The sequence below is a fragment of the Furipterus horrens genome, unplaced genomic scaffold, assembly GCF_987537825.1.
Source record: "Furipterus horrens unplaced genomic scaffold, mFurHor1.1.pri manual_scaffold_8, whole genome shotgun sequence".
NCBI lineage: Eukaryota > Metazoa > Chordata > Mammalia > Chiroptera > Furipteridae > Furipterus > Furipterus horrens.
In genome coordinates, this window is record NW_028327178.1 from 97,320,917 (window position 1) to 97,332,924 (window position 12,008).

Sequence of the window (12,008 nt, forward strand, 5' to 3'; positions counted from 1 at the left end):
GTGCTTTGCCTACGTCACTTGAGGGAGATGGCGCAGAGCCTGAGCTTTGTGGATCTAAATTTTTGTTCCTCTCCTCGCTAACTGTGATGAGAAGGCAGGTGACAACCTACCTGAGCCTCGTCTTCACCCGGAGGACACCTTCTGGGATGAGCTCATGCCTGCTGAGGCCTGGCACGGTGAGCTGGGGCCCTATGGCTGAGCCACACCACGTAGGGAAGGTCCCCGCCTGGGCCTGCTGCTGCCTCCTTTCTGGAAACCCCTGCAGCACCCAGCACAGGAATTAGATGGGTGATCCATGAACACTCTAGGGAGAGAGGGGAGCAGTTTTCACACCAAAAGGCTGGCTCAAAACTCTTCCAGTTGGGATGCCCGGGCCTCCTCCTGGGTCATGACTCAAACCTTTTGGTGGAAATTAGGCTCTGGACGTTAAGAGATGACCTGTTGTCAGGGAGACCCATTTCACATCATTTGTCATTTGCCTCTTTTCAGACCCACAGGATTTCACCCCCTCTCCCTTCCTCCAGGCCCTTTCAGCTGGGCAGTTCTCCCCACCCCCTAAGCCTCCTTTTTCACCTTTTAAGAGTGGACGCTGCTTCTCACATGGCCCCTTGGACCAGAGCTGGTGAGTCCAGACACTGAGAATGTTCCTAGGCTTGTGCGGCAGGATGGGAAGGATACCTTCTCCCCTAGGTGCAGAGTTGGCAGGTGTAGCCCAGGGGCAGCGGGGCTGGTCATCCTCACCTCCCCAGCTACTCCAAAGGACTCAAGATAGACAAATCAAATGCATCCAGCACGCCTTTAAGCACCTGACATTGATCATTTCAATCAACCCCACAGCCACCCTAGAGGTCTGAGTTACAGTGATCCCTGTCCTGCAGATGAGGAACTGAGGCTTATGGACGGAAGGTTGCTCTGCCTCCCCCGGAAGCCATATCCTTCCCCCCCCACCCCCTGGCCCCAGCTTCCACCGCCCTATCTCCTTCTCCCTGTTCTATTTCTCCCTTTGTCCTCTAGGCCTTGGGCTAGTGCTGGGCCAGAGTTCAGACCCACTTTGGTTACCACCATCCTCAGGTCTTCATTTCCAAACCGATCTCATGGTATGCTTTCTGTGTAGGAGCCAGTACCTCATTTACCCCTTTGCCTTCTTTCCTATCTTATTCCACAGGTACTTTGCTGAGTCTGGAAAATGACGCTCACGGGTAGCGCAGGTCACCTGTCCTTGGACCTGCCCTCTTGCTCCTGGACCTCAGAGACTGGGTCCTGAGAAGCCAAGGTGCTAGTCACGGACTGCGTGAAGTCCTCCTTGGCTGACCTAAGAAAGAGATCCTTCTGGGATTCGTAGGCCAGACGGATGAACAATAATTGTTGCAAGAAACCATTTTAAGAAATCTGGTGTAAATGAATCAAGTATAAAGTTTCCCAGAGGGTGTGGCCCAGCTGTTCCGTTTTTCCCAGTGCCAATGTTTTCAAGTGTGGTTGGGTCAGAGCTGGTTTCTGAGGTTGAGGGGGCCCACCCGGCTATCAGAAAGGCTAAAGTGTTCCAACCTCGGGCTGGCAGGACAGAGGGGCCTAACCCCAGCTCTGTTCTCCATGACTGACGAGAGCTCTGCAGCCTTCTGCTGGCCTTCTTTAGGCAGACTGCAGGCCAGTGTCTCTCTACCCAGCAACCAAGATACTGTGAGGACAAAGGTCACTTATGGAGAACACACACAAAACACTAACACACTGACCCAACGTACTGGGGACCTAGACTCCTCTGACCTTGGCCAAGGAGGTAGCGTTTACTGGGGCAGGCTTTAAGGTCTCGAGTGAAACCAAGACTCTTTCCTACTTACTCTGCCTAAGTTATCCCCCTACCCAGGAGAGCGTCCCCAGTCCTAAGGGTCTACAAAGCCTGTATGACATCCTTAGAAAATGGCAGAAGGACACAAAGGCCTTATAAAACAATGTCCCACCCACCCTCCAGGCTACTCATCCGCCATCTATTGGTACTTACTGGGGACGGACCCAGCAAGGGAGGGGGGCAGTCGTCACTTGCTCAGTCCCACCGAGACTACAGCATTTTCTTGCCAGCCTTGTTGATCATTTCTGACACAGCCTTTCTGGGGCTGGAGAAGCGAGGCTTCCCAAAACTAAGGGCTGTAGAGTTCTCAACAAGCTTCAGCTACTGAGGCATCCCTGTGTTTTATTTGTCTGATCCAATCAAGAGGTCTAGCTGCACCCTGAACCCCAACTCTGTGGTGGGAGGTGGCATTTCTGGAATGGGGCTGAGGGGAGTGGCATCACCAAGCCCTTCAGGTCGAGTCTGGGGAGCTGTGCTGAACCCCTTCTTACCAGGTGCTCTGGGAGGTCAAAGAACAGATCAAGTCAATCCTCCTGAATGAATATTTAACAGGCCCCCTATAGGGTTCACCTAGGAAAGACTGAATTCTTGTGTGCAAGTGATTCATTCAAAAAGTGCCCAGGCAGCAAGAGACATTCAAGTGCCACTGACGTCCTCACATACACATTTGACTTTTCAACTTTTTTTTTTTTTTAAATCCAGGATCAAGACCACAGACAATTTATTATGTAAGACATGGGGTGAGGAATGATCAAGGGAAGTTATGGCTGTGAGTGACATGGAATTTGATGAAAAGGCTCAAGTTGGCTGCAGAGTTTAAATTTGGCTTTTGCTCTTGAAAACGTCAAAATAATCATAAGAAGCACTTATGCCTTACAGAGAAAGTAATCCACAAAGTGTCATTTTCATTTTGCAAACAGGGACACAATAGCAGTCAAATATAAGCCTAAACACCCAGAGAGTTAACATACAGGTTTGATAAGCTGTAACAGGGGATAGAGCATGCTGGTGGGTTTTTAAATCAAATCCATACTGAACCCTGTGACCTCCTGGAGGTTCTATGTGGAATCTGGGGAAAGCAGCTTTTCCATACCAGACAAGGACGAGACAACGGGGGTTGCCCAGGCTCTGCTGGGCGTCTATAATACTCATTTGCAGTAAGGCTTTCAAGATACATGAATTTTTATAGCATTTGTATTTTAAGGATTTAGGGCAAATACATTTTTTTTTTCTACTTGGTAAAAAGAAAATTAGTACTTAAAAGGTTCAAAAATATATTGATTGAGTGATTTTTTTTTTTTACATAAATAAATTATATTGATTTTTTAGGATTTAACAGCTGAAAAAACCCTTTTTGCTTCCACTGGAGGCAAAACTGAACAAAATGTTAGTTAAATAGAGAGAGCAGCATTTCTAAGAAATCTGTTGTCAGCATTATAGACCATCTATGCTATAAAGATGTCATTAAATAGAATCTGTTCAATTACTGGATTATTTCTTCTTATATGACCAGTTATAGATTTTCTGATTTAGAGCTCTGATTCACAAAACTGGGACTCCACTTTTGGAAAAGACATTTGATTGATTTTTCCGGTCATGGTTTAACAGACTTCTTTGAGATGCTCATTTTAACATTTACATAATTTATAATCCCAAATGTATAAAAGACAATGACAAAACCATCATAAATAAATAATGCAAACTGAAATAGTTATGTCAAACTTTTGGACCTTCTGATAAATTAGTAAAACGGTAACAGAAAAAGTAAAAAAATACAGTAAATTGTGACAACAAAACAGTGAAACTGGTACTAGTAACACTTCCCACATTTCCAGCGGTCCTGCACTGCCCTGGGCCCCCAGAAAACCGACCCACGAGCTTATTTCAAGTCTCAGAGTGTGGACTGTCAGCAGAGTGAGAGAGCAGAGGGGAAGGGACACGAGTGGAAGGCCAACGGAAACGGGCTTCAGTGCTGCTCAGGCAGGAGGAAGGAAAGATGAGGTTTATCTGCAATAGTCTTGATTAACTCAGTGATTTGGAATCTGGGTTCAACTGTAAAATATAAAACCGAATAGAGAAAAAATGGATGAAAAAAACCTTTTCACAATCATAGAAAAGATGGTACACCCATGTGTGACCACCTCAGAAAACTCTGACAAAAGGACCTTGGCAAGTGTGGAGTGCTGAGTGACTGTTTTCTCACAGGCTCTGGAAGGAGCTTGATTCTTGGTGAACAAGAGCACAAAATAGAAACCTATCAGGCCCCGGTTATGGCTAGAGCAAAGAGGAGGGGAGCGGAGTGCCAGTCATGTGCTTGCGAGCAGCATGCAGCTCCACGGAGGGCGAGCCCCTCGCCAGCCCCGGCCCCGGCACCCACTCAAGTGTGTAAAGCTTCCTCGTACTGAGAATCATCCTTCACCGTGGGAGAGAGAGCATACATACACAAAATAATGCCTTAGTCAGTATTTCTTCTTGCTGCAGGTGTCTGAAAAACCCAAAGGGGGAAGTTAATTTACTATCAGTAAGGTTTTTGTTGTATAAAGAAATGAATATATGCATTTTCAGCCATTAGTTATATACTTCTGTCTATACTACTCATTTAGTAATCATGATAAAATAGGGAAATATTTTAACTAAAAAATGTGCACCAGCACTTCCTTTTCCTGTGCTTTTTGGTTCCCCATGACATTCCTCTCATTCAACACAGCTCACGAAAAAAAAAAGAGCCACTGTCTCTGTTCTTCAGCCCTTCAATGGTAAATCCCTAGACAGCTTTCTTATGCCGTTCTTCCTCCTCAGGTAAGTGGGAAACGTGTAAGAGAAGGGGGCAGGGTGTGTCACCAAGTACTGTATTAACTACGATTGCTGGAATGAACAACTGGATAACAGAGTGAGAATTCTGTGCCTGCTAGACTAGGTCGACGACACTTATCTAATGAAGTGGCAAGACCCTGCAACTATTAACACCTGTTACCATAGTTCTCAGACAGGAAATTAGGTAGGTAAATATTACTTATGGAAACACAGGTTCTTATGAAGGTGAAGGGAGGGAAGTAACAAACCTTTATGGGATAAGAAACTTACAAGTCACATCATTTCTTAAATGAAAGAAAAGTTCTAATTGGTGTCACTGTTGGAGTCTTTGAGGCCCCTGTCCCCGGAATGAGCTGCATGTTCTCTATCTGAGGGCACAGGCGCCCTGGATTCGGGGCAGTTCTGGTCACTGCCTGGCTCCCTGTCCGACCCGGGCACGGACTCTGGGTTGGGGTTTGGGTGGTCCCCTTTTGCTTTCTTCTTCTTCCTCTTCTGGCTCTCCAGCCCTGCTATTTCAGAGTGTCTGCCCTGTTGCATGGCTGGCAGAGACATGCCCACACTGGGGGAGAGAAACATGGACGGGTAAATGAGTCCAGGAGACACTCCCGGGATGAGAAATGGGTTGAAAGCCACAGGACTACTCGTAGTTATTGCAGGTTCAGACTGATCAGAATATGGGCTAGGACCAGGCTTGTCTTCGGCTGAAATGTCCGTTTTTACATCATGGCCACTTGGCTTGTCTTCTGCAGTCTGCTCGGTCACCGAGGGACCACTTTTCGTTGTGCTTGACAGCGGCGCAGGAGCAGTCGAAGTGCAGGCAGTGGCCATGGGGGCGTTGAGGAGTCCCCCAACACCGAACATCTGGGGCACAGTGGCCATTCCCGGCAGCATCATGGGCAGCATGCTCAAGGTGCTCTTGACCTCTTCACCTGTGGGCATCGTGGCAAAGCCGGCCGGGAAGCCCACCAGCCCCGTGAGGGGGATGCCTGGCATATTCCTCATGTTCTGCAGTCCCACCAGGTCCATCCCAGCGATCAGTCCGTTCATGAACAGCGGCCCCATTCCAGAGGGAGAGTCCGCCACCATGGCGGGAGCTTTCAGAAGCTCGCTCCGAGGCCGCCTCCCCCTCCTGCGGGGGCCTGCATCTCGAAGAACAGGCTCAGTCAGGGTGTGATTGAACTTGTTTTCTGGGAGAAAGCCCTGAAAAAGGACAAAGAAACACAAGATGCTGAAGGTTATGGGATCAGCTGGGGGTTCTGTGGAGGCCGTCCGCCCCAACTCCGCATGGGCTCCCCAGATGGCACTGCCTCCTGCCTCCCTGCTCCCGAAGCCTTTCTCCCTCGGAGGCCGACAGCCTGCCACCACCAAGCAGTGCCTCCAACATGCGCCCTGTGCAAAGGCAGTCCACCCGTGGCGAAGCTGTCAAGTGTGCCGGGAGCTGGAGGCCAGTACTAAAGATGCCCAGGTCTTAGTCAAGACCCGTTTAAAACATTTTATGGAGATATAGCTGACATAACATGATATCAGGCTGGCTGCACAACATAAAAACCAAACGGAACACTTCAGGAATTTGCGTGTCGCCCTTGCGCGGGGCCGTGCTAATCTTCTCAGAATCGTTCCAATTTTAGTCCATGTGCTGCTGCTGAAGTGAACACAGTCACGACTCTTGTGGCTGCGACACCGTGACCAGACCTCTACATTGTCTTGCTCATGACACAGGAAGGTTTTCAATTATAGCCACGAAGCAGAGTAGGCCAGATAGGGTTTTGGAGCCGACAGGCCAGACTTTCCACCCTGACTCTGCAACCCCCTGGCTGTGGGGCTTGGGCCGAGTCAGTTCAAGACAGAATTCTGGTGAGAAAGGACAATGACACCTATCTTGTAGGGTTTAGCCCAACCACGGGAAGAAGTCTCGCTAAAGGAACACTACTGGCTGTGTGTGACCCACGTCCCTCTGGATCAGAGCTCCCGGAGGACAATGACTCTGACAGGCCCACGTGTTTATTGAGAAAATAAGTGTCTTGATGATCACTGGGGAAATGTGTCAGAATGCAGCAACCCTTGTTCCGATCTCCCTTAAGGGCGAGGATCTGTTTTCCTGTCCAGAGGTTTACTCTCCACTTTCCTTACTTAGTGGGCAGCTCCAGAATTAAGCACTCTGGCCCTGAGGACTGAACTGTGACTCACTGGATCTCACAGCTACGCTTATACACAGGCCACCTGGCACTGGCACTGTACATCTGAACACGTCCCCAGGACACAGCTGGGTGACTCGGCTACAGAGAAGCACGGGGAGGACCTACTGCCCCAATGTATCAGTGAGTGGTAGGCAGATGGGGGGAAGAAAGTGCCCGCTTGGGAAGGGCCTGCATAGCCATACGTGCTCCTCCCTGCAACCACGGCTCCAGAGCTCTGCGGGAAACAAGGATGCAAGAACCACTTGCAGAGTGTATGACACCAACTACTGCCATTCCAATGTAACGAACTTGGAATGTGTTTCGAAACTGGCCAGAACAATCCCCAGTAATGGGAGACATTTCTTTCAGGGCTCAGTATCTGAAATACCTATACTCGCTGGGTAATGCCTACTCCCACTCCTTACTGCTATCGTTACGTGTATCAAGGCGACGCGTGCCCACCACGTTCAAGGCCAACCACACTTCTGTTGCTACGCAGTATCAGTCTTCTTTGTTCAGGAGCACGAAGGAAAAGGCCCTCCCTGCAGGTCCCTGGGGAGCTGTCATCTCTTTCTGAGCCACACTGAAGGGAAGTGACTCTACCTGCCCTGGCTTCTCTTCCTTTTGGTTTCTGTCACAAAGCTGGTGTTCTTCTACAATATTCTCTTTGATCACAGCAATGGGAAGGCTAAAAGTGTGCAGTGTGGCCTCCTGAGATCTGCGACCCCGGATTCGCCCCGAGGACAATGGGTTACAGTTAGGGCTGGAGTGTGGAGACAGGGCAGGAGAGGGGGCAGGCTCACAGTGAGGCTTCTGGGCTCAGCCTCTGGGAGGATGGAGGAGCCCACGCTTCTCTGCTGCCTTTTCAGGATTCTCGGGGGTGGGTGTGTAAACCCCTTGCTTTCCTGCAAGTCTGGAGTGAGTAGGGAGCAGGGATCTGGCAAGAAGCAGCTGGGACCACCAACCTAGAACTGTACCTCCTTATCTCTGAGGCTCAAAGGTAGAGACCCAGCTGCACTCCTCAATGGAGCATACTCGGAGCAAGAAAGGAGGTACAGGTCTCACCAAGAGACAGACACCAGACAGGCCAGAAAAACCTTTTGTTAGTGCCAGAGGTCCTAGGGAGTGTGGAGAAAGAAGCCAGGGAAGCTAAGGCCATCGAAGGGCTGAGACAGGTGCCAGGCCTGAGAACAGTTAAGAAATCTCTTTACAACCTTTCCAAGGACATCTACTTTGAACTCTAACCCACTTGCTCTGGCATCTCCATTTGGTTCCCTAGCCTCCCTTCTCCCTTAACTGTCAGGTCAAACTAGCAAATCCAACAGACCTTTGGGTAAGGGGCAAAGAGACAAGGTGAGTTAGTGACGCTGGTTCAGGTTCTCCACGAGCTGTGAGTACACGCATGTGCGGCGGCTCTGACATGAGCAGCAGCGGAGACACACGGATTCCCACAGTGAGGAGCGCCAGCAGCAGGGGACACTGGCTATCGGGTGTTCATGCAGGGCACGGGGGCAATAGGAGGAACAGCAAGAGTGCTTCCAGTACGTTAAATAAGCACTTCACCAGCGTCAGGTGCTATGCTAAGGGCTCTATCCGCATTACTGCGATAATCATCACACCAACCCTCTGGAGCTAATACTGTTAGCCATTTTACAGGGCATTTACAAATTCATGGACATGTGAAAACATGCACTTGAATGTTTCCAAGTCCCCCCAAATAATGTTAGTTTTGAAGTCCCACATCTGTTTCCCTAAGAATATAAAAGAAAAACCAGGTCATCATAAGCCATGGGCAAAAAGCATTATGATGGTCAGCTTTGAGGAGAAAATTCTCCTTAAAGGCCTTTGTTTAGAATGGAAGAGGGAGAAACCTCGATACTGTCACATGTTGTACCCCCTCTTTTCTTACAAATTGAGAGGGGCAGGGTTTGTCCCTGGGGTCACAGCCCAGGGCTTTCTGCTTGAAGCACAACACACCTGTATCTTGTCCCACAGGTGGCTACCTGTGATTTGCATGTCTGCTCCGTCCTGGGGCGTGCTGGGCAACTGCTCACTCTGGTTCTGGGGGTGATCGCTCGGGGTTCCTGTTTCTAAACAAAGCCCTGGGACTCGATGGGCTGGGGCCAGGCTACAAGCATAGTTCCTCGCCCATCTCTTGTGGGCCCGCTAAGGAAAACGTCCTCGTTGTGGACTGCACTGGAGTCTCAGGCTCCTGCTGGGGACAGGCAGGGCCCTGGCCAGGGTAACCACAGCCCAACCACAAGGCTTTTCCAAGCCCCCTTGCAGCCCACCCACGGCAAGAGCCAGGGGAAGGTGCTGGGGCGTGTCTTTCCCTTTATACCCACAAGTGTTCCCTCGTAATTCTCCCCGTAACTCTGCGGGGAATTCTTTCTTTGGGGAAGAAAACAAACCCAGACCTCGATGAATAACGCCTCCATCTTATTTTCAAACAATCTGCTATAAAGCAGACGTTCTTTAATGCACTTGATTTTGAGCTCCTCAGGGTTCGTAGGACGGGACAGCGCCCTTAAGCCGCCTACATCCTGTGGGCCCTGTGGTCTCTGCGGCCCTGCCCCGAAGTGCACGTCACACTCCTCAGGCATCAGGATGTCACAAACCCCTGATGCTGAGAGAATGCTGTGCCTTTTCAGAACCGGGGACTTGCCAGGAAGGCACAGGCTGGCCTGGCCCCCTTCTCCCCTTCAGACCGGAGGGCAGCGGCAGAGGCCCCAGGCGTGCCGAGAACAGCCCTTCACCCACAGCAGAGGCGGAGGCGCGCCGGCAGGGGAAGTCGGCTCTCGCGCTTCCGCTGGGAGGGAGAGTCACTCCAGCCACCCGGCTGCTGCCCACCCTCGTCAGATGCCCCTCCCAGCAGCTCTGCGACCACACACAGCGGCCAAGTCGGGCTTTGGCAGCGCTCCCTCCTGGTAATTATGCCCTGGGAGCAAACCTGCTTCCTCTTCCAAGGAGGCCTGGGGAGACGGCGAGGAGAGCAAGGAGGAGAGGCAGACGCGAAGCAACACTGGAGGCAAAGCCGCTTTTGCAATGGGCGTTCCAACCTGAGAAGAACGTCTTTCTTCATCAGTACCCGGTAGCATTTATTCCAAAGCCCGCGCATACCAACTCTAAACTTAATTTCTGGGCAGAGGAGGAGAAGGTGGTAACTCAGATTTCCCTACTCCTCCCAAACATCACCGAGTGGAAAGACCTAACAACCAAGTGCAGTACGTGGATCCCAATTTTAAAACGCCTACAAACAAAACAATATAAAACAAAACAAAAACTAGCTGTAAAAAACATTTTTGGGATGGCTGGAAAAATTTGAATACGGACTAGATATTAGATATTGATATTCACACGCACGATAACGGAAATAGTTCCACAGGAAAACGTTCTTAGGAGACGCATACTGAAGTATTTAGGGGTGACATGTCATGTCAAATGGCTCAGCCAGAAACAAACAGAAAAACTATACATACAGATGTGTGTGTTTAATGTGAAACAAATGTAACTTGCACATAAAATACATGAAGCACGTATGTGTGCACACACACGTTTAATGAGCGACCACTCTGCGCGGGGCTTCTGAGAACTGAAAGCCCAGGCCTCACCGCAGAGCGTGATGCTAAGTCTGTGGCGGAGCCACGGCACACAGAGCACAAGGGGCTGGAGGAAGGGAGAAGCCCCTTGTGGGATCTGAGCCTGTTTCTAGAAGGGGCGGGGTCGTGTCTCTCCAGAGGACTGTTGTCCCAGGAGGAGCCGTGGGAGCCGTGGTGACAGTTGGGAAATGGGCTGTCCTGGGAGCCAAGCAGAGTGTCGCTGTCAGGCCCAAGGCGGCTCTGCCCTGTTGGGAAGGCCATGCAGCCCCGAGGACCAGGTGGACAAATGCTTCCTGTTCTTGCCTCACTGCAGGAAAAGGGCCTCTGAGGCAGGGACTGTGTTTATTTAACAAAGGAGGGAAAGTGCATCTCTGGTAAGAGGCTGGCTTACGAGAACAGCTTAGAAATGGGTTTTCTGGCAAGGGGTCAGTGTCTGCAGGGAGTTATGAACATTAATTTCCAGAGAACATGAGGGAAATTGTCAGACATGTAGAAAGACATGAGAGGGCCAAGGGGGAAACCACATGGTTTTTTTTGACAAGTGTCTCAACCAAGAGCTCTGAGCTACAACAAAGCAAGAACTGGAGGTCTCCACAGGACCACACTGTGACGATAGCCGAATGGGGTGGGGGTGGGGGAGGAGGGGGGCGGCGTGAGGGCTGGAGAAAGGCAGATGGGACAAGAACCAATGCAGAATCAGCTCGCCCAACACAGCACGTCTAAGAAAAGGGGTGAGAGGGCTATTTTCTGGGGAGAAAGCAAGAGAGCTGGAAAAAGAACTGCTTTTCCAATGTGACAAACTTTCTACTAAGCAGGCCCTGAGGGACTGGGCCCGATCTCCTTCCCAGAGCGGCTGCGGTGGGGGAAGATGAGCAGGCGCAGTCCTGTGTGCAGACTTGCTAGAAAGAAGGGGAAGCACCGGGTGACAAGTCAGTAACAAGCTCCCCGAGAACATTCAGTTAACAACGGCTTTCTGCACGAGGAGGAAATGACTAGGGTGGGTGGTCTTTTGGAGCTAAAAAAGGAAATCACATCCAGGCAATTTCACTAAGCCGGGAATTTGGACCCCAGGAGAGCCGCAGCTGGCAGAGCACCGAGAAGGCATTTGGGAAAGCCTGCAAGTTTAGGGGACACCCAGGAAGTGAAGATCCCCATGAGCATCTTCAGAAGCTCCCCATTGGGCAGAATGCACTCATACAAGGTTAATAACACATTTATGTATAATTTGCCCAAGTTCAACGCATTTTCAGGTTGAAACAATATTGCCGCCCTCTAGAGGTTATAAATTTTCTATTCCAAATTTGTACTCATCTGTAAGCTATAATTAAGTCATATTTGTTATATTAGAAGCGTTTTGCAGATGTCTTTGAAGTCTCTTCCAGGCTCACGAGTCTGTAATAGGAAAGGGCCTGGCTTGCAGTCAGCTGTTTCTTGTTGCCAGGGAGGATGGACCAGGAGATGTCTTAAATGGTAGCCAGAAAAGCTTAGATTTGTTAAACACTGGAAAGAGACTCCTGATGAGTCAAGGTATCGTTTCCCTGAACTCTATAAATAGAAGGAAAAAATACCAAGCTT

At 50.0% G+C, this 12,008-nt stretch overlaps 1 protein-coding gene and 1 non-coding gene across 2 annotated transcripts in view; both read right to left on the reverse strand.

Moving 5' to 3' along the window:
* Nucleotides 1-2,547: 2,547 nt before the first annotated feature.
* Nucleotides 2,548-12,008, reverse strand: part of CHD6 (chromodomain helicase DNA binding protein 6) — a 176,631-nt gene continuing 167,170 nt past the window's right edge. Inside the window, exon 37 of the mRNA XM_090286413.1 lies at nt 2,548-5,857. Coding sequence (XP_090142539.1) covers nt 4,961-5,857 — 897 coding nt within the window. The 3' untranslated portion in view covers nt 2,548-4,960. The remainder of the gene's footprint in view (nt 5,858-12,008) is intronic.
* Nucleotides 6,204-6,312, reverse strand: LOC150003581 (U6 spliceosomal RNA). Its single transcript, XR_016512835.1, has one exon. It is a non-coding gene; the product is annotated as a U6 spliceosomal RNA (small nuclear RNA).